This window comes from Haemorhous mexicanus, chromosome 1 (assembly GCF_027477595.1).
Source record: "Haemorhous mexicanus isolate bHaeMex1 chromosome 1, bHaeMex1.pri, whole genome shotgun sequence".
Taxonomy (NCBI): domain Eukaryota; kingdom Metazoa; phylum Chordata; class Aves; order Passeriformes; family Fringillidae; genus Haemorhous; species Haemorhous mexicanus.
The window spans coordinates 58,424,391-58,447,423 of record NC_082341.1 but is presented as its reverse complement, the minus strand read 5'-3'; the positions used below and the strand labels follow the sequence as shown (position 1 = coordinate 58,447,423).

General features: G+C 37.8%; 1 protein-coding gene across 1 annotated transcript in view; it reads right to left on the bottom strand.

Moving 5' to 3' along the window:
• CUL1 (cullin 1) overlaps positions 1 to 23,033 on the bottom strand; it is a 52,479-nt gene that overhangs the window by 9,502 nt on the left and 19,944 nt on the right. Inside the window, exons 3-11 of the mRNA XM_059850222.1 lie at positions 15,206 to 15,380; positions 14,361 to 14,528; positions 13,272 to 13,322; positions 12,355 to 12,445; positions 11,470 to 11,633; positions 8,064 to 8,226; positions 4,753 to 4,883; positions 1,269 to 1,376; positions 1,064 to 1,170 (exon numbers count right to left, since the gene is read on the bottom strand). Of these exons, the coding sequence (XP_059706205.1) occupies positions 1,064 to 1,170; positions 1,269 to 1,376; positions 4,753 to 4,883; positions 8,064 to 8,226; positions 11,470 to 11,633; positions 12,355 to 12,445; positions 13,272 to 13,322; positions 14,361 to 14,528; positions 15,206 to 15,380 (1,158 nt within the window). The remainder of the gene's footprint in view (positions 1 to 1,063; positions 1,171 to 1,268; positions 1,377 to 4,752; positions 4,884 to 8,063; positions 8,227 to 11,469; positions 11,634 to 12,354; positions 12,446 to 13,271; positions 13,323 to 14,360; positions 14,529 to 15,205; positions 15,381 to 23,033) is intronic.

The following is a 23,033-nucleotide window of genomic DNA, read 5'->3' as shown; positions in this document are numbered from 1 at the left end:
AGAAATAAAAGAATGCAAATTTGAATAGTTCTGGGATCAAAGGCTCTTTAAAGAGAAAACAATGTAATGAAGTGAACAGTTCACTGCTCCACCTGTTAGCAATTTGGAAGCTCCCAAATGTCACAGGCTGAAGTCCTGGACCATGAGTTGCTTGGGACTTGCTGGTAGCCTGGTACTTTTCAGGATTTATGAGCTTAAAATGGACATCTATCTTCCTGCTGCTAAATGCTATTTTTATTTCTTATCTTAGATAGTACAGTGAGAAGAAACCACCTCACAGAGCTCGGACTTGACTGGGTAAAAGCTCAGGTGGAAACACATTGTCTTCTTCCATCTCATGTTTGTCCACCAGGCAAACCCCAAATCTACCCTGCACAAAGTCAGTATTTGTAAAGGAGAAAATAAACCCTTTGCTGAATGAAGGAGGAGATGGGAAAGAGAAAATTGAGCAAGTTCACCCAGTTTTGGGTTGTTTGGTGGCGACTTTTTTTCTCTGCCAAAACAACTAGAAATGGGACAAAACTGACACCAATCCAGTAAGAACTGAACTGATACTAACTCAGCATATGAGCTGCTGAATCATTAAAAGCCAAATACCTTGAATTAAAATATGAACTATGAAAGGTTAGAAAGCAGTTTTTCTCCTCCTCAATTTCTGCCCAGATAGAAGAAGGTATAGAAAAAACAAAAGGAGGAAAGCAACAGTTTTGATGGAAAAAGGGAATGTGCATCTCTATACAACATATAACACACTTTAAGATTTTCAGTGTTAAAAAACCCTACCTAAAACCCCTCCTTCAGTTTTACTGAAAAACAAAAACTTAAGACTCCTATAAGGCAAGAAAGGTTTGCTTATTTCCTCCACTTTTCCTTAAAAAGAATACCAAACAACACAACCTTTAGGAATGGTCCTACTGAAATTTTTGCATCCAGAATTTGATAAAATTAATTTCTTGCAAAACGAAGTTGTGCTTCTGAAGACAGTATAAAACTTCATCGGCTAAAACCTTTTAAAATAAAGTAAAAGCCAACATGAAATAATCATTTGTCTTTGAGGACTTACCTTTTCTTTAGTAAAGAGTCACAGTATCGTGCCAGTAGCTCTGGGGATTTACTGGATGACTGAGCCATTTTTGTTACTGCATTATTATTTATGAATCGACCACAAGCCTATAAATCACAAAAGACAGTGAAATTTTGGGAGACAACTTTTTTTTTATTTTGCATGGAAATAAAAAAGTCCAGCATCTGCCACTACATGCACTTACTTTGTCTAGTGCAGCCACGAAGCCAGCATCATTGTTGAATGCAGACATGACTAAAGCGTTGTACTTCTTATGGACATCCAACACTGTCTGTACATACATTTTTGGATCCTGCAATAAGGAGAGACTGGATTTTGCAATCTGTTGACTTTCTGCTTTCTACTTCCTCCAAAATGGAGCTATTCCCTGGCTCAAGAAAATTTGTGTGGAGAAAGTCTACGAAGTATTAGAAACATTTTAAAGGTAAACTGGTACCCAGACAGTTCAGGTCCTACACCCAGGACTGACTCATATTACTGCAAGCTTTCATTTACAGCAACCAGACTGCAGAGTGTACCACATCACACAAACGACAACAAAGTATTTACTAAACCACTGCAAACATTTTCAAAGTGTTCCAGACTGCAAGGCAAGATGTATTCTATTACCATCTGTATGGCAGTTGTCTTTTGTCAAGTGGGCAGTTTTCCTTATCTCTCTCTAAATGACCACAATCACTCCTCCCTCTGGAGGGGACATCTGCTGATAACAGGCTATTGAATGTCACTGCATGACTGATAACATCCCATTGTGAGATGCTCCACCCAGAGGGAGGAGCCAAGCATTGCTACCCAGATATAATCTGGAGGTTCTGAAACACCAGCACAGCTTCTCCACTGGATTTCCCAGAGGAACAGCAGCTGCCTCTTCTTCCACTGGATCTTTGGAGGAAGAATACACCCTTTACTACAGGACCCCCTGCTCCAACAGAACCACACCTGACACTCCAGGAGGACTGCAGCCACATTTCCAATTGGACTGCTACCAGCACCCTGACCAACAGGGTGTCAGGTTGAGTTCTGACTCTGTCAGTGTTGTTCTAGTGTACTGCATTGTTTATTTTATCCTTTTATTTTTTTTCCCTATTAAATAACTGTTATTTCCTGCTCCCATAATTTTTTGCCTGAGAGCCCCTTAATTTAAAATTTATAGCAATTCAGAGGGGTGGGGAGGGTTTACATTCTCCATTTCAGGGGAGGCTCCTGCCTTCCTTAGCAGACTCCTGTCTTTCCAAACCAAGACACAAAGACTTAAACTTACTTCAAGTCACACTTGAGAGAGCTGGACAATCATAAAATGAGAGCTGCTTCAGAGGAAAATCTCTGTAGTAAGAATGTGACTGGTGTATATCCAGTAGGTACAACTTAGTAGAGACACCTCAGTTATTGGTAGTTCTTAAAAACAATGTGCTCAGCACCCAGTGGCAGCCAAATGCCAATAAATATCAAGCTTACTGTACTCAGACTGAGTTCTTGTGCAGTTGTGCAGTTACTGATCTTTGCTTCTCAATAAAGATGGAGTGGAGTCAAGGAGTAGGGACAATGATGGGCAAGTAAATCATCAGGCACACAGGACAGCTACTACACAACTAAAAAGACTAAAAAAGGCTGGAAGTCTTCAATTTAGAGATCAGAAGGTCAGGTTGGCTAGAAGTGGTAGAATATGGGCAGGGTTTTATCAGGATCCTGAAAAACATTTCCTGTTGCCACTGAAGACAGACACAGACTAGCATGGACCACCAATCTAATACCATGCTTGAGACAAAGAACTGAGATTATTGAGAACTTCAGAGATAAGGAATGCAAGTGGATTTGAAGGACATTCAGAAAAGTACTGATTACAAGGACTACAAAAACCAACAAACAAAAGGCACAAAAAGCAGCCAGTCTTCCGACTGAAAAGGAGTCTTGTTAACACAGATAACAGAGACTAGAGAACAACTTCTGCAATAAAGTCTGTTATAGGTGAAATGAGTCATGCTGGTATGACTATTTCTCTGCACTGACTACAGAGAAAGTGTGAAGCATTTGTTCACTTGATTATCTGTTTAGACACAGTACAGGCGAATGAAGTTGGGAAGAATCAATCCTAAATGTGACAGAGGACTAACAATGCAATAATGAACACAATACAGTGGTGTGTGGGATATTGCAAGAAAAGGCAAGATGGTTCCCAAGGGTAACAGCCAGAGATACTGCTATGAAAACGAAGAACAAAAAGTGTGGAATGAAGAACAAAAGAGAAAGATGTGGAAACAATAAAAAGTGTCAGAGGTAGGAAGAGTTTTGTAAATGGTTGGACTCAACTAATACATACAAATCTTGGACCTCCCCTCTCTGAAAGATGAAACAATCCCTGGAGAAAGAGCTTTCATTTTTTTTTTTTGGTGGCCTAATTCTTCAAGGCCTAAGCAGGAAAAAGCCTCAAGAAGGATGACCACTAGGGGCTCTGCAAAGCATGGAACAGATCTGATTTCAAATTTCATGGAGACATCTACAAATGAAACTGAAGATTCTTGATCTTGCTTCATGATTACTTTATAATTCATAAAGGATCAACACTGCTAAAAAGCTATGCACTTAAAACGACAGAAATGAACAGACACCACACCCTTCAATACAGATTACTGCTTTAGTATGAAGCTATTTCAAGAACTTCTAAGGAAAGCTACAAGTTAAAATAAACTCTGTCAAAAATCAAAGTTAATCATAGAATCATAGTGTATAGGGACCCACAAGGATCATCAAAGCCCAACCCCTGACTCTGCACAGGATCACCCTGAGAATCACACTAATGATGGCATTATCAGTGACAATGCCTGAGAGCATTTTCCAAGCGCTTCTTGAATTCCGCTTTAAATAAAATTTACCAAAATCTATATTCTATCCTGATCTTTGCTTCATTCTTTCTTTCCCCCTGGAAAACATCATATTGTCCATAGAGAAGAAGGTTGGCAAATGGTTTAAAAAACTTCATGTTGCCAAGATGCAACTCCAATCAATACAAATCCAAGTTTGAAATTACAATTATGGGATAAAAATTGAAAAAGCAGCCTTTCCAAAGACTGATCTCCTCATATTGTGACCTTTCCAGCCATTTCAGTTCCTTCTTCTTCTATTTCTCATGCTATTCCAAACAGAGTAAAGACATTATCAAAAAACTCAAACTCAAACAGAAACTTTCTCTATGTAGTCCCATCCAAGTCAGAATTCCTTAAGATGATGAAATGAAATACAGTCGACTGGAGATAATGCTTCTTGAAACAGTGAACTTTAAGGTGTACTTGTATTGTAAGTGTTGGGTGTTGTATTTGCACAGCCAGCTTTCCAAGCAGCATGACATCCTGACAGAGAGCAAAATCTCAGAAGGAAACTCACCCTCCCGCTCAAAACCAAATCAAAACCAAACGAAGAATCACCACAACCCACCCAAACCAAATGAAAACAAAAAAACCACCCCAAAGACCCCCAAAATTTGAAGACTAGAAACAGTGTGATATAAATTTTGTTTTAAACCTTCTACCAACATTTGAGAATTGCCAAGTCCTTACAAATTAAATTAGCGAGAGGGAAAACAAACAAGTTCTGGAAGTTTTATCAAGAAGCATTCACTATCCTCTAATGTAAAAGTGGCAGCACACAGAGACTTGTTTTGGTGGGATACTTGCATTTAGTGCAGCTTCTCCACATTTCTCAATTGCAGCTAGACCCTGATTATGAATGTGAGTTTCCAAAAGTTTTTTCAGCTCTCCAAGGCCATCCTGGATTCGAGATACAAGGTTATACATGCGACCCAAGTCTGTAAAAAAGAAAAAAAAAGTAACGCTAACATCTCCCATCTGTACTGGCTATTACTTTGGGCAGCATCAGTGGTAACAGTTGGAAATTTAAGGCAAAATATGTGTTGATACAACCTAAGCAGGTAAATTGAAACATTATAAATCAAATTTCCTTCAATAAAGCACTGTCAGTAAAAGACACCTCTTCAAAAAGGAAACAACTTTAAGTGCCTGATTATCAGTAGTAATAATTGTATCTAAAAGAAAAGAGGTTCTGAAAAGCATTACAATAGAACCAATGAAGGTAAAACTGCATGTCATTTCACATATGTTAAGGCTTCATATTAAAATCTTGGTTTTCAGCCAAGGCTTTCCAAATCAATTAGCAATTTTGGAAAGTCTAATACTGAAGAGGGTTTTGGTTTTTATTATTTAGTTTCAACAGGATAGATGCTTTATATTTTCTGAGAGCAGAACTCTTCAAAAAAAAAAAAAGCAAACATTGAATTGGCCACAAACCAGGTTCACAAACCTGCCAGTCACCTCTTGCAATCTTGCCCTCACTGAACAGGCACTCCAGTGAAACAGTAAACAATCAGATTATTTACTGGAAACTAAGGAGGATATTTCACCTTGTGGAACACATGTAAAGGTTAACAGCTGCATCTAGCTCTTCTGAGGTGCAAGGACTTCTCTGAAGGGCTTGTGAGCAATTTATTACCACCAGAGGATTATCAGATTAAACAAAACAGAGTAATCAATGAGGTGGTGCTCTACCTAACTCTGAAATACAACACACAGAGTTTGATGCCTTCTAATACTGAAGGCATGACATTTCAGTTAGGTTTCTGTATAACACTTTCATTTCCTAACAGGAAGGAAAGTTAGGTTTCTGTGTAACACTTTCCTTTCCTTAAAACTTTGTCAAATTTAAACTTGCAGATTTGAAAACGAAACTTTTTTTTCCTCTCTGTGAAAAACTATGATTGCAACTTGATGATAACTTTTATAAGAACATATGAATACCCTACAGAATTGTAGAAAAAAGATAGGAAAATAACATCATGCATAGATACAACAAGCTGCTGCAGTATTTACCCACAAACAAGTGTTCACAGGTTGGTTTTCCAGGATGTCTGTGTTACGTGAAATAAGGAAGAGATGCTACAAAGTCTCATGGAAGATTGGCATGCTAACTCCACCTACATCATTACAGCCTTCTCCCAATAAACCCAATTATTTCCTACAGGTATTATACTGATGTGAGTATGTAACACATGAGGAATGTGTCCCACAACCTTTATAACCAGTTTATGCATTAGTTGCACAATGGATTAAAAAGTTACAGAACACCAACAGGAGTGGCCTGTAATATGATATTCTCAGACACAGTTTGCATGGAAGGAGCACAAAACCACTGTATTTTCAAGAGCAAAGCAATAAATATCTTAATCAAGAGCAACCTTTTATTGTAAATTTAGGATAGTCTACCAAAGGCTATGCTAGTACATCACAAATTGGAGAATGAACTTATTACTGTGATTAAAGAGTGAATTATCAGACTGTCACTGAAAATAAATTTTCTAATCTTGAAACCTCATGAATCTTAAAAAGGGCAAGGGAACTGCTACAATTTCCATAAGTGAAGCTTGATAACAGAAGAAAAAATATTTTGAAAAAGAAGAAAAAAATTAAGCATTTTAAAGAAAGTCTAGTTAATCTTAGAAATAATCCACATGAAAGTAAACCCAAAGATATACAACTAGACAGTGCCCAAGACACAAGATACTTTTTTTCTTTTTTACCCTGACAAACCTATGGAATTGCATCACTATGGTAAGTGATTGTACTAAGGGCTCACATTACCCACGAGCTTGATAAAGTAGGAGGAGAAAAATAAAAGTCGGTGAAGGTGTCCTGAGTCCAGAAAAAACTTTTTTTTCTATTGCTATTTCAATTGTCAAAAGTCATTTATGAAGTTATTTCACAAACCAACACCCATTAAAATCTCTTCTAATTATGGAGCAAATATTTACAAACACAAACAACATCTGACTCAAATACTAGTACAGATTATTTACATTTGAATCAGCTAACTTCTGACCTACTAATCATGCTCAATTGCCCTTTTTCATTTCAAAGCATCTCTTCATTATCAACATGACTATTATAGATAGTAATAATTTGTAGTTGCTATTTTAAGACCAATACACAATGAGACAGAGTCATAGTTACAATTTAAAACTCTCAACTGAACAATTTTATCATTAGTAACTTAACCACAGCATCTCTTTCATTCTGCCCCTTTCATAAGAGCAGTATTTCAGCTACACAGCCATACTCAGACGTGAAATACAGATTTAATTAATTCCCCAACTGGGAAATCAGAACCATGATTCATCCTTATCATCTGCATAATCCACAGGAATTAGTTCTGGCTGTTATTTTGTGCTCTCTATAAACTTTTGAAGAAACTAATACAAACCAACACAACTGACAATTCCTTAAAGATACCTAAACTCTGATAATCTTCACTTATCTCAGAGGAAGTGTTGAAGAAGTCCTAATTCTATGTATTCTCTATGACAATATAAATTTGATCCATTAACAACACTTAAGAATCATTTTCACAGACAAAATTAACTCATCAGTTAATAATTTCCAACCTTTCCTTGTGCTCTATATGCAATATTATGTATTTTATATATTCTATTTTAAAAGCTACTTACTTTATATATTCTACTTTAAAAGCTACATCCATTCCTCTTTTAACATTTCCAATACATACTTCTGAACACTCTGGATTTTAAAATTCTCAGTGCTGACTCAGGAAGATCCACAGATTAAACTGAAAGAGCTGGAAAGAATACTGGTCTGTTTTTCACCTCCCATCTCTCCCACACAAGATTCAGCTCCTGCTGGAAAAATGGCTCAAGTGCTCTTCCAGCCATGTTAAGAAAAATCAAACTAGTGCTGTTCTGCCTGAATATCTGGGATTGGGATAGGGTCCTTGCAGCAGTATCACCAGCCATACTGATTTCATTAAAACCTGCTTGTCCATCAGTTTAGTGACTTGACTATCTTCCCTCTTAACCTAATTCCTGAACACAAGACATTTAGCTAGCACTAGATTTTACATTACTCACGATTCATCAGGGAGGAGAGCCCTAAGTCTAAAGCCAGCGTTTGAAACTCCTTACCTTCATTTTTGTCAGCATCCAACAAATTCTGAAACTCTGTATGAAATATCTCCAGATGTTTTTCGATAAGTACTTGCTCACACTTCCGTGCTAACTCATCTTGTGTGCTCTCATGGAGATATACCTGAACTCTACGCTGCTCCTCAAGAAGGCGAGCTTCGGCCTACAGAAACACAGGGAAAACATGAAACCCGCAGAGAAGGCAGAACACGAATCCAACAGCAGAAAACAGGTGACTTGTTCAGTCAATTTTTCTAGAAAACAACAACAAGAAGCAAACGTCTCTCTAGTCTGGTGTTGTGAACCACCTACTTTAGCAGTTATTTTTTCAGGAATCATAATATACATGTGGAATTGATGTTTATGTTGATGAAAATACAATGTGCTGTTTAAATGGCGGGGGAGAATCACAGCAAAACTGTTTTCCTCTTGCTTGTGAATAAGGAGTTTACAGATGGAAATCTGCTGTCAGAAAAAGAGAAAGCCGCTGACATGAGATGCTGGCAGTTTTAGGATCAGCAAGCTCTCCAGCAACAGAGGTAGTTTTGTTTAAGACAAACATGAATGTATTTCATGGCTCCACAAAACTAAAAGGCAGGAAGCTACAATTTAACACTATGCCCATGACAAATTTATTTGAATAGTCTCATCTACATTCTTACACAGAAAAGCTTCCCAATAAACTACAGCCATTTAAATTATACTCACATTTAATCTGGCATATGAAATGCTACATATGCCTATCTTCCTGGCAAACTAAAATTCTAAATGTCACTCAAAGAATAGAACTTATGCCGAAATGTAAAACTGAAATTGTTTACATAACAATTACCTCTATTTCATTTGCAAAAGTGTGAAGGATTCACATTACAAACCATTTGTAACTGCAGCATATTATTAGGGATAAAGGGAGTATGCCTTCTTATCAGCCCGAATTATTTAAATTAACAACATGATCAAGAAGATGGAATTAGGTTAATTCATTGTCCTAGTATGCTAGAGTAACAAGTAAGCATGAAAGATCATAGTCTGGACAATAAAAAAGGAAGAGCTACACTGCAAGTGCATTGCACCACACATAGACAGCTTTAAATCATCTAAGTCACAGCTTCACTTGTTCTGCAAGGATTTTGCACTTAGGTCTTGTGAAATAGTCCTGGATTCACATCTCCTAGAGCTAAACCAGTACTGATCAAAAAATAGGAAATGAAATCAGCAACCTGAGAAGAGATACAAGCTCCAGCTCCAGAGTACTTGCCAGTTTCTTACCAGTAAGGAATAAAAACTTCCTTACTTAGAGCAAATAGCAGCAAATCTTTCTTATGAACATTGGAACTACTTAGCCTGTATTTAATCAATTTTGTATTTCTGTAGTTCAGGAAATTCCACCACTTCTGATGCTGCTTCTTAAAATACCCTTAGACTTTTGCTTTTAATGTTAACTCGTTGTGAGTTCTATGAAAAGAAATATTCACTCTAACTCCATGTTTCCTTATATCCTCTGTTTTATTTGGTGTTCTTATAACTCCATTTTCCTTTTAAAGTCACATTTTGAAAACAAGGGAAAAATAATTAGTTCACACAACAGTATCCTCACTTGTTTCAACTATAAAGACAAAAAGTTCAGTGGAACACTATATTTCAAGGAACAGTCTTAAAAAATACTGACCTTTTTCCCTACAGCACATCAGGCTATGCCAGCTTTACTCATGAGTTCTGCCTGAGAAGAAAAATTCACAATCCTTCTAAACTCAGTAAAGTCTGCCTATACAACCACATACACAAATCCTAGTTCTGGTTAAGATTTCATTGACTATTCTACAAGACACTACCACAATTCTCCTGTAACACAGTAACAGTCATGCTACGCTGGTGTGCCCTAGGATACTCCAAGGTTTCTTTTTATTTTGCAAGGCTATTTATCGCCGGACTGAACTCAAAGTACAGTGCTCCAGTGAGAATGTCAAGTAAGTGTACTGACAGCAGATTACTCTGTTCACAGATCATGCTTCCATCAGATTACCTGTAAGATCTTACAGCCACTAGAGTGTAAGGAGATGCCAACAGTGCCCAAATGGCTTGTATACATCTCTAATATATTAATTTGAGCAGATAAGGCTACATACGCACTTTGCTGCTGAACATTTCACCTGCTGTCTGCTAATTTTGTATGTGCTTTCAGCTTCAAGCAAAGCAAGTTGCTTTGAGTTGTTTTGTGGATTTCTGAAGCCTTGAGGATTGTTTGGGGTACTAATCAGTTATTTCTACTTGCCCGTAATCTCTAGTTCTTGAAATAGCAATGACCTTCAGACAGCTTCTTACTGTCCTGTACCAAGGAAGTCTGGATGAGGCAGTCATTCAGGTTCTGAATGACTGAAATTTCCCTACTTTCTCTTTATACATACATTAGGATGAAAGTTAAAATAAGAACTTGAAAGTAGCAAAAAATAATAAATTCAACAACAGATAAGTAAACATAGGTTGGTCTGGTAATTATTGGAAAACTACTAAAGGCACAATTCCTTTCACTGTGTTATTTCCAGGATTTCCCCTCCAATCTTTTTGTTTTCTTTTTTGGGTGATTCATTGACTTTAATGCCAAGAGTTAAGAAAGGATGTGTCCTGTGGTAAAAAGCATTACAAAAAGAATATTGCAGGGAGGGATGTGTATCTGCACATTACATACTCGAAAAGTTATCTTATCTAAGCTGAAAGGGAATAAACAAGCAGCGATTCAGAAAGTGAAGAAAAGAACTGAGAAAAGAATACATGAAGCAGCACTTGTCCAAGGTGGAAGATGACCTCTCTACTACCGGGTCAGTAGGACTGACCTAATAACCAGGCCAGGAATAGCCAATGTTTATCCTGCTTGCCCTTAGTTGCCCTGTCTGGGATCCCCAAAACTAGAGACAAGTTAAGAATTTAAATCTGGCTTTTGTTGATGACAAGTACTTTGTAGGGGTTCATGACATTAAACATTCAGAGAGAATTAGAGCTAATTAATGATGTATTTCCTTAGCCAGCTTGCTCAGGAAGGTACTTCAATAAAAGTGTCAACACATTGTTCCTTGTACAGGAAGGGTAAACTTGTGGTATTAAAGCAGAATTATTGTTTTGGTGTCTTGAAGTCTAAAAAAATCTGAATTTATTTTAACTTAATCTTCTGTTTTGACTGTTCAGAAAGTTCCATATTCTTACTGTACTCACTGAAACGTGCTAAGGAGACAAACTTCAGACCAGATAAACAGAGAAGCAAATCACTACAGGGAAAACCAGCTATCTGTTTCTGTAAAATAACAATCATTTTAAGAAACTGATAATAAAAGCCCAGAATTTATATTCCTTTGTCTCTAAAAAAACCGGTATCCAGAAAAACAAAAATCACAAAGCAGATTAAGTAATTTACCTTCTTCATGTACTCTGTGACTGGGTTCTGTTGCAAGAATTCAGTACTTTCTCGTGTATAAAATCTCTCTGTGTCAGCAAGAAACTGAGATTCAAAGGATTCTTTATAGACAGTTAGTGTAGGTCCTTTTGCAAATGCATCATCTTCATTCAGCCCCAGCTCCACTAAAGGGAAAAAACACAATCAAACAAAAAAGACCAAGAAATAAAAAAATTGGTTTTTATGAAGTGGTCTCCTGCAAATAAACAAGGACACTCTCTCTAACTTAGATGAAAGCAATCAACTGGGACTGCAACAGCACCACTTTTAAAAAAGTACATTGATTTTGCATTTTAAAACTATCAGCACAAGAACATTACTAATGTCAACTACACTTTTAGATACATTTCTTAAATGCAGGATTATAGGGTTTGGAAAACTTCCCTATCTCAAAGGCTAGTTCAAATTCTCCTTTCATTTTTTCCGTCTTAAAGAGTTCCAGATGATATGCTTTTGCTTTTATTAATGAAACTAGTCAGTAATTTGGATGGCAATGCTCTCAATATTATACAAAAGAGAAAAAGTAACCCCACTCTGCTATGCAAACTACCATCCTTCCCCACTTCCAGATTTAGCTCCTTAATACTGATTTGTAAATGATGAACACTCTTGTCTATCAGTTGCACTCTCAAGTTTCACAAATACGGTATAATCATCTGTTATTGTATAAAGTATCAGTCAAATGTGAAGTTAAACAATACAGAACTGCATTCATTTACATTACTGTAAAAAGAAATCTTTACTGGACATAAAGAAGAGGTGGGATGTTACTTCTGGGCGTTGATAGGATATATAAATTTATTTATTTTTAAGAAAGTAACAGAATCTTAAAGAAATCACATTTACCATAGGATTGTACAACTCCACTGATCAGCCTTGTATTGATAGTTTCACCATTTCTTTCCTTTTCAATCAATTTCAACACTGCATTTGTTACCTTAGAAAACAGGGATTAAAAGTTAAGTCAAGCACAGAGAAAGCAGCTGGTAGATCAAGCACCACACTTAATAAGGAGTCTATTTTCATATTCAAGAAAAGTCAGGCACCTTCAGAATAACATTTAAGGCAATCTGAACATATAAAGTTCCTTCAGAGAATGATACTCCTTTAAGTTATATAACATAATTACAGTCTGATTAGTAGTAAGGTGTATATGGGTATTAAAGTGCTTAGTTTTGTTTTTTTTTTCCTTTCATTTCAAGAAACCACCTTCAAAGCCAAACTTCTCTTTTATTAATACCTGAAATACAAAACACTGAAATACAAGACCTGAGCTAACTACGTGTTCTTTGGACAAATACTCTGCTGCAACTACTTCATCATGAAGTACTGTTAAGAAGTAAAATCAACATACACATGTACCTAAAAATTGTGATGGAATGCCTTGTTTTATATTGTGCTGATTCACTAATTTTAAACATTTGGCTGACCTGAGTATCCCAGGCTAAATCTAACAACTCACAGTAACATTAGGAGAGACAAAAATCCCAGCCTGTCCCTATCTGTTCTCATCCAATCTTGACTCCCAAACCTTAAGACATGACTGTCATCAGCCTGTACTCCTGCCTAACTTAGTAACCACTGAAATTGCTACTCCAAGTCCCCTTAGCTTAAAAAAAAAAAAGCCAAGGGTCCTCTCAGCAGAGAGATAACGGAACAGTCTTGGTTTAAAGGTTCAATCACACACACAAAGGCTTATTCCTTCTATAGGAATATTCCTTCTATTCCAACACTATAGTTGGAATATATTAATATATACATACCTGCTTATTTAATGGCCTGAATAAGCAGTCTCGCCAGGTCACCAAGGCAAGCTAGAAGTAAAAGAGGGTAGAAGAAAGATGGAATAAAGAAAATATTTACATATACACATATACATATAGGGTAACTCCCTTTAAGGAAAGCTGATGTAGTATGCAAACTAATGAGAACTTCTAAAACTATATTTTGGCATACACATTTCTCAAGCAATGAGATTGTTTCACATTAAAATGACAACTGGGTTTACCACTACCTTTACTAAGTTGCTCCTTTTTCCACCAGGGGATGTATTGCCAACTTTGGAAACTAACAAAACCCACTTTGAGTAACTATGAAAACACTAAGCTTTTTTTGTTGTCAGTTTCCAAGCTGACATAGTCCCTTAGCATTAGGCTACTAAAGTCAAGAGGAAGTGAACTAAGGATACCAACTGTTTTTCTACCATATGCAGAATAATTTTAGCGAAGCAGGAAAATAGAACAGCACTTCCCTAATTCTACACCAGTAAGGACAATAACTATCCTTTATTAAAAAAAAAAACCCTTTTAGTTATCTGGGATACAGAAGTATTGTCCTTATTTATATTACTTCATGTTACAAAAAAAACCTATCAAGATCACATACCAATCTTTCAGAACTGCACTAAAATAACTTACACTACAAACCAAATGTTGTCTGTATCTTAGCAGCTTGGATGCTAAAAAATTTGTAGAAATGTACTGAAGTCAGAAAAAAAAAATTATTTACTGGTTCATTTGGTGTTTGAAATGCTTGGCTGAATTGAAAGTGGGATGACAAGGCCACACTGAGGAACACAGATAACACTAAGCAGCAAATATTCAGACAACCCTCAATAGTCTACTGCTGAAGACCCAATACATACAAGGCAGATGAAACATCTCACAGACTTAGACCTTGGAATTTTTACAAATATACTGAGGTAGGAGTAGGGAAAGGAGGGAGAATGCCACTTTGCCCACTTCTGCAAAATGTTCATGAACCTCCTACAAGATTTAAGGAGTGATCTATAGTATGATAATGCAAACATGGAGATGGAATGGACAAATCGCTCACTTCAAAAAGCTACTTACTGAATAAATTTCATATATTCCTTTACGACCCTCATCGCACTCACGACGAACCCAATGTCGATTGAGGTAGGCACATATCCCATTCAATACCTTGCTTGAAAACCTATAATCTTCCCACTGTTGAGTGTAGAATTTCAGCACACTCTCGTCCATCAAATCTTCACCATCCTGAAATTACACGTTTGCCAGTACTGTTGTGCGATTTTAAAGTACAACCAAGACATATCAGGGCATACAAACTGACTGTGTAATAAACCTACACCATGCAATGTATTTACAGGAAACACACTGCTAATACATTTAGTTCTACATTAGTAAGGCACGAAGCCAGTATGAGATTTTGAAATTAAAAGGCTGGGAAAAAAATGCACAGCAAAGATAAAGCTCCAGAAGACTCTCTGTCCCTCTGGATGCAAGACAACATCCAGCTCTATTAGTAGTTTATTTATTAAACTAAAATAAAGGCTACTGTCAGGCATTTTCAACATGACAGGCATCCATTTTTTCAACAGTCCTAATATGCTGGATAATTGCTTGGAAAGCCTAGCTCTTCTTGCTCAAGTACACGACAGTACTTCAGATGTCATGTAACATTACTTCTATAAAACACAGGAATGCTGTTTCGGCTTGAAGAGGAAAAGCAGCTCACAGGTACAAGCTTAGGGACTGATCTATGTCTGAGGTAAAGCCAACAAAACATTCTAATGGCTACGGAGACAAAAGCACCTTTTAAGATTACTCAGTTTACTTCCAGTGGCTGTATACACCTCAGGCTTATAGATACAGCTTTTCACACCCCAGTTTATGTTACTACAAGTGCAGATCGATCTCATACCCCATCTTACCTTAAGGAGATTAGTCAAGTAGTTCTTCAGAAATTCTTTTAGCCGTTTGTACAATTCCAAGCCAACAAACTGAGCACCTCCAGGTGTCTGGCCCTTTTTCGATTTAGAAGGAGGTACTCCAGCTCCCCGTGCTTGATTAGACTGGTGTACACTGGTACAGTAGTTATAAACATGACTGACAGGAAAGTTAAGGAATACATTTGCCACCATAAGACATTAATGATACAATGAAAAACAATGCTAATTTCAGTAAGTTTTTATGCAACTGTGAATGACTTATTCCAAGGCGCAATAACCTACATCAAATCAAATCACAGCTAAGAAAATTAAGTAATTTTCAGCAGAATTATCTGCAGCAAAATTGTGTCAGACTGAGAGCACTGCAAGTACTGACCCCAACATTAAATTCATTTACTTACTTAACAAGGCCATCAAGAAAACAAAGCAGTGGAATTTGCTGATAAGATTATTTAAATGGAATTTATTTGATCTAGTATATTGGTCTTCTATAAATACATAAGCTTTCATTTGAACTGAAAGAAATTTCAATACTAGCCTCAAGCAACATTCAGTAGTTGAAAACACAAGAGAATACTTTTGCATTCTTTCAAACACCATTCTCTATAATAAGGATTTGGCCACTTAAGATTAGCACACAGGACGAACCTGGAAAGCAGTAATGCTGAGACACACACACACATTTAAATGCACACCATAAGATGAGATTCACTATAACCCAATTTTAGGCTACAAGTTAATCCCAAAATTTTAGTGTAGAATCACAGAGTCATAGAATTGTTTGGATCAGAAAAGACTTCTAAGATGAGTCCAATCATTAATATAGCACCACCAAGTCCACCATTAAACCATCTCCCTAATCACCCTATCTAAGGGTCTTTGAAATACCTCCAGAGACACTGATTCCACCACCTATCTGGGCACATCATTCCAATGCAGGACAGTAAAGAAAGTTTTCCTAATATCCAACATACATCTCCTCTGATGCAACTTAGGGCTATATGCTCTTGTCCTGTTGCTGATTACATGGGAGAAGGGCATGACCCTCACCTTGCTACAGCCTCCTTGCAGGCAGCTGTAGAGAGCAATGAGGCTCCCTGAGCCTCCTTTTTTCCAGGCTAAACACTCCCAGCTCCCTCAGTCTCTTCTCATCAGCCTTGTGCTCCAGACCCTTCTCCAGCTCCGCTGCCCTTCTCTGGACATGCTCCAGCCCCTCAAGGTCTTTCCTGTTGTGAGGAGCCCAGAACTGGACACTGGATTTGAGCTGCTAAGTATAGCAGAACCATCACTGCCCTGGTCCAGGGGATGCCATTGGCCTTCTTGGCCACCTGGGCACAGCCTGGCTCATGTTCTGACAGCTGTCAAACAGCACCCCCAGGTCCTTTTCCATGGGGCAGCTTTGCAGCCACAGTTACCCCAACCTGCAGCACTGCCTGGGGTTGTTGTGGTTGAAGTGCAGGACCCAGCACTTGGCTTTGCTGAACCTCATACCACGGGCCTCAGCTCACTGGTCCTGCCTCTGTGGACCCCTTTGCAAAGCCTACAGTACCCACACTCCAGCAGATCAGCACCCTCAGCCAACTCGGTGTGCTCTGCCAAATCCCCGAGGGTGCACTTGATCCCCCTGTCTCAGTCACTGCTGAACAGTACTGGCTCCAGCACTGAGCCCTGGGGAAGAAGGCTTGTGTCTGGCTGCCCGCTTGCTGCCTTGCTGCTTTCATACAAATGCACTTGGTTGGGCTGTTGACCCCACCATCTTTTTTTTTGGCTAGAAGCCCTAATTCCTATGTAACCAGGCAATTTTGTGGTTTCTAACACAGCGACCCTTTTTTGCTGCCACATGGATCTCCATTGCTTACCTCCACTGAGATATCAGATTGAAAGACCTCACTAGTACACCACCCCTCAAACACTGGCATGCTGCCTCCTGGTTTTAACCTTTTTCCTTTTCAAATCTCTCTCTAGAAGACCTCTAGAAACTCTGGTATCTGCAAAGATACTTTTTCCCTTTTTGAGACAGGTGTACTGTGTCTGTCACCACCAGTAGGCCTGATGTCATATAAACCTAGCACTAGGTTGGTTTTTTTTTCTTCTTCTTCTTTTTTTTTTTTTTTTAATAAAATCTGCCACTGACACCAGGCTCAGAGCCAAGTATTGATCTGCCAGCTCTTCCTGTTTATTCCTCCTTATTTCTTGGAACTGGAAAGAGAAAGGCAGGAAAACTACTTCAGCTTCTGATCTCTTAACCGGTCACCCCAAGTACCTGAAGTCTCCTGATTACCTTTAGAGTTCTTGCAACTTCACTGCTGTCTACCTGAAAATCTGAGAATTGTCCCAGGGTAGGAAGCCTGCTCTTTACATCTTTAACCCAGGTATCAGAGATGCAGAAGATGATCCTAGCAAGTGGCAGCAATATTTTTTTCCTCTTATACTACTACAGTCTGGAAGACTTGATGTAACTGTTAACGTAACATTTCAAGAATGCGTTCTGTTTTCTGATCTAAAAAACTCAAATATTCAGAATTCTTCCAAAGTAGTAAGTGGAAGTCATATTGTCCCAAACACTTCAAATAAGAAGGCATCCCTAAAGAAGCTGCATTCCACAAGCAAGAAAAATAAACTAGCTAGCTACCACCCAGATTGAACTTGATGAGAACTAAGATCCGACAATAAAAATCACCCTAATGACTCACACAAACAACAATCAGCCAAAAGGAATGAAGCTACTGGGCACTTACTCTTCTACTGCCAGTCCAAGGACAGGCTTTTGAGTCACATCCTTGTTAGAAAACATTGTATTAACCAATCCAGAATGTTCAATTTGGCTTGTGTTTTCACAAAATCACTAGGTTGGAAGAGACCTTCAAGATCAAGTTCAACCCATGCCCTAACACCTCAACTAAACCATGGCACTCTGCCACATCCAGTCTTTTTTAAGCACATCCAGGAATATGTTTAACACCTCCACCAGCAGACCATTCCAGTACTTTATCCCTCAACACAAGTGGACCCAGCTTTAACCATCAGACAGGTTTCCTCCACAGCATACCATGAACTAGGAAATTAATATATTGCAGAGATTTGACTTTTATCTTTCCCTTCACAAAGTCCAGCACAACAGAATAGCAAGACATCAGCACAAATAAATACCAAGAAAATTATAAACCACAAATACATGATGCATTACAGTCATTATAAATAGATTTGCTTCCAAGTAGTAAAGCTCAAGAAGAAAATTGTCTCCAAATATCCAGTTAACTTCCTTGCAATTAATTTTGTAAAACACTTAATAGACAAAATATACCCTTAAACTGGGTTTAATGATCAGAGTATCCTGCATGCCACCAGGAACAAGGCTCAGGGTCTTCACATCAAGAAGCATGGAAAGCCTACTCACAGTCTATATTTACATGCTTGTTTAGAAAGTCATTGCATTCTGTGCAAAGAAATAACTCTTTGCCTAATATTAAGCCTTTTTGAAAATACAGTGTACATTTATTTCTTATCTTTTACCTCATCCAGATGCCAAGTAAGTAAATTTCTCACAATGCCAACCAACAACATAAAGACTTCATTTGTAGTGAATTGAAGCAATCGAACTTTTAATCAGCCTCTTATCTCTATCAGCCACTAATTTCCTGAACATTATGGATTTCTTCCACCTCCTAGTCATTTGTTTGCTCAAATTCTCTGGCACTGTTGCTACTTTTACTATCTACACTTTGATTTCAGAATTCTCTGTTCAAGTGAAGAACAAGACATAGCACAATCATTTTCCTCTAGATTTGCAACTGACTTTATTGCTACAAACAAGAAAAGCAGGTTAAGAAAAGCAGGTAACCTGTTACCCAACAGGGTCTTTTTAAAATAGCTAATATATAAAAATTTCTCTAAATTGTTTATGGAAAGCCTCTCCATCATGATACTAGGAAATTAGGGCTGATTCATAAATACCCCCTTGACAGTCTTGCCTCCTTCTTCCCCTCTCTTATCCCAAGTGGCTTTGAGCAAGCCTTAAAATAGGAAGACTGTCCAGATGAAGGGTAATTCTTGCAGTTTTGAGAGTACTGCCTGACAAAAACATTCTATTCATCTCTACAAACAACCAAAATAGCCTCCAGAAAAAAGGCCAAGATTAGAAGACATAAGCCTTTTTCTTACCCCATATATTTTACGATTAAACCCAGGATTCATTGTAAACACAGAGACTGGGACCTTTTGTCCATGCCTGACAGTAATCACCTCAGAGCTGCAACAAAAGTAATTCCAGTAATGCTCATCTTTGCCTTTTATTCTGACTTGAGATTTGCTAGCCCAAGGGTCCAAGACAGCACTGTTGAAATGCTCTAGTTTCATTGTTCCATACAAGTCAAACTGAAGTTAGTTTGCAAGTGCAACTCCTTGACATATTCTACATAAAGCATGCTCTCTCACACTTTGTTTACAATCTGTCCCCCCATCTGCTAGAGCCAGCAAATGACAAAAAGACTGACATATTCAAAACAAACTCAGATTTGTGCTGCTTGCAACAAAGTGTATGACAGTCCATCTGAGAATCACAAGGGGAATGCTATGAAAAGAACTCCTAGTTGCAGAAAGCAAAATAAAACCCTCGATGCATGGTATGCTGGAAGCTATATACACACGAAAACAGCTACCAGGAAACATTTTTGGGGGTGTTTGCACAATTCTGTATAGCAATTTGCATACCATAACAAGCAGAGAAGTTAATTCATCAATAGAAAAGTTTGAACCAGAGTGAAGCTGTGCTGATCCCCAAGCTTTGGGCTGCTGAACTTCAGATCTGGCCCAGGAGGAAGAGATCAAGATCAATCTCCTCTAACCTCTACACCTTCCATACAGTGAAGGAGAAATTTAATTTACTTGTCTAAAATAAATTTGAGGTCAAAAACTCCAAGAAAGTTTATAAAATAATTCAGCATTGTGCTGTTCAAGATGAAAAATCCTTTTCAGAACTTTATTCTCCTCCAAAAGTCTTCAAAACAAAAAATAGCCAAAGACAAATTTATTTTACCACCTCTGTCACCAATATAATTTACACTACTTTTGACAGCCTTGGCAGACAGGCAACAGAAAAAAAAAAAAAATCTTGTGCTGCCAGACCCTAATGGATTTAAGGCCTTTTACCAGATCACTTCCACTGGAGGAAATTGTCCTAACACACAACCCAGCTGGAGAGCTTCCTTGCCACCTGGTTTCCAGTAGCATGGGAGTTCATGCAGGCAGTCTGTCATGAGGACTGGGGAAGGAACCAACACTACAACCAGCGGTGGTCCCTGGCCCCAGACCCTTTGGTGAGCAGATCTGAACTTCTGTGCCCACACTGGGGAAGTGAAACAGGCTCTTTCAGCAGGACTGCATAGATTTTTTGAGCAGGCATGCCAACAAAACACAAGCTTGAGCATGCCATGGTCAATTCTAATCTACCCTCTCTCCTCAAAAAGTACCAAAGTAATACATACAGGATTTTTTTTCCTCTGGAAGCAACTGCAAACCAAAATTACATAAGAAAAATGATCAGTTGTGTAATTCAACACACAACAAGAAAGCGCTCAGACTCTACAATGATGAGTATAAATCATTCAGTTTTGCATAAGCCTTCAAGTTTTTAAAAGAAAACAGTTCTGCTGAGGTAATAACTGGTTCACCACAGCCAAATCCCTAGAGTTCTTTCATTTTTCTATGAAAAATTAACAGAACTGGAAGAAGTCTATGTGAGGAACAGGTAAGAAGAATTAACAGAACACAGCAGAAAACTACAGCGCAGGGATGCCCACAATAACACAAGCCAAACAACTGTCCAATCACAATTTCTCTCTCATTATTTCTAGTCTCTTTATTATAAAGATCAGTTTTAGGCATAAATTTGCTATTTCACAGACCTTAAGCAGTCATTAACTTCAGGCTCAGTAGCTAGCCTGCAGGACTAAATTGAGATTAATTCCACTTTTGTCAAAAATGTGTATTTTCCTAGATTACACCAAAGGCATGCAAGAACATCTTATAGAGAATTACTGCAAACACTGACAGGAAAATTGCTAGGGAAGGCTACAGACACTTTGTATTATTGTAGAACCACTTCTAATACAAACAACACAGCTTATTACACTTACTAAAGAACAGCTTTACATATTTTTTTCAAAATTAAAGCCATTCAAGTCCTGTTGAAATCCAGAAGATTAGGGTGGATTAGAGAAGAGAAGCTAAGAGAAGTGGACATGCACACATGTTTTGTGAGTCAAACAGATGAAGGAATTTTGCAAAAGTTTTTGAAATTTTAAGGTTGTAAAAAACCAATCACTTTTCAGAACAAGTGCTTTGAACACTCACTTTAGCTTTGTGAGGAGCAGCAGTAAAACAAGCACTCCCGAAACCTTTATTCTTTTCAGGGAGGTATCAGTAAGAGATTTTATCTATGGTCAGTTCATCATCCAGTCAGTAAGGGTTACCCCCACAAAGCAATTCAGAGAAAGTAAACAAACAAAATTAAGAGCCTGTACCCAACCTCGCACATTCACAACTTGTGACAGAGTTTCAATTGATATATTCTGATACATTTAAGTCTTTAGATTTGATACAACTGCTCAGCTAAATCACTCCATTTTAGACAAACCATTTTAGTCAGGGAAGGGCTGAGGCAAGAGATTGAGAAGCTATTACAGCATCAGCCATGCAGCTGCTATGAAAATCCAGGCATCACTCAGCTCAAACACGTTTCTACAAGTCTGAGATCAGAGACACTTTCAGCAAAAGCCATCTGAAGACTAATAGATAACTTATTGTTTCTCTCTCTACAGCATAAACTCAATGGTATCACAGAGAAGCACTGAGTTACAAGGAAAATACAAAATTTCAAAACCAAATGCATAAACAAAGTGTACAGTCTTTATGACAGGGAGTGTATGAACCTCCATAACTGAGGCTGCTTTTAAATTTCTTTCTTTGCATTAACAGAGGTTGGTTCTGAACAGAATATTATTGGTTACTATAAAAAGCAAGTAGAACAGCAAGCAATCATTGTGGAAGAGTGCATAAAGAAATGATTCTGCCCTTCTTTCAAACTGAAGATGCAATCTTTGTAAATACACACAAATGCATACAATTACATGTACCTTTCCAGACAAGAACAGGTCTATTATGTATCCTTTAAACATGTCAACAAACACATTTACTTCTGCCTTCACATTTCACACAAGCACTAACTGGAACATGAGAAGTCCTATGAAATAGGATATTGAATATATGCAGGACTAATACTAGCAGACAGAAGAGGCTGCCTTATGCATCCAAAGTGACCTTCAACAATTTGACATTGAAGTGAAAGGATGGCTTAGAGTGATTGAATCTTAAGAGAAAGTGGAACAGTGTCTGAGATGTAAATAAGAAGAGCATGCCCTAACACCTCAGTATCTTTTCTGCATAGAAAGAGCATAATAATCTGTGCAGAAAGAAAAAAACAAGAACATACCGTGCTGCCTGGTAACAACAGATTCATGTGATTAGAAAATGAAATATTTTCACAGTTTTAATATGCATCTACTGATCTAAAATCCTGCTAAAATACAGGAATTAAACAAGGAAAAAAGATTGCAATAGAAGCAACTATAAAGGATCTTGGCAAAGGATGCCATGAAAAGGGCTTAATGGTTTTGCTTTTTGCTTGGTCAACATATACTACTGGTGCTGAATCTACTCACAGGGAAAAAAAAAAGTGAAATATATTTACACTTTCTATTTAATGAACAGACAGACCATCCTGAGTCATCTGGTATTTCTGAAGTGCTAGCAT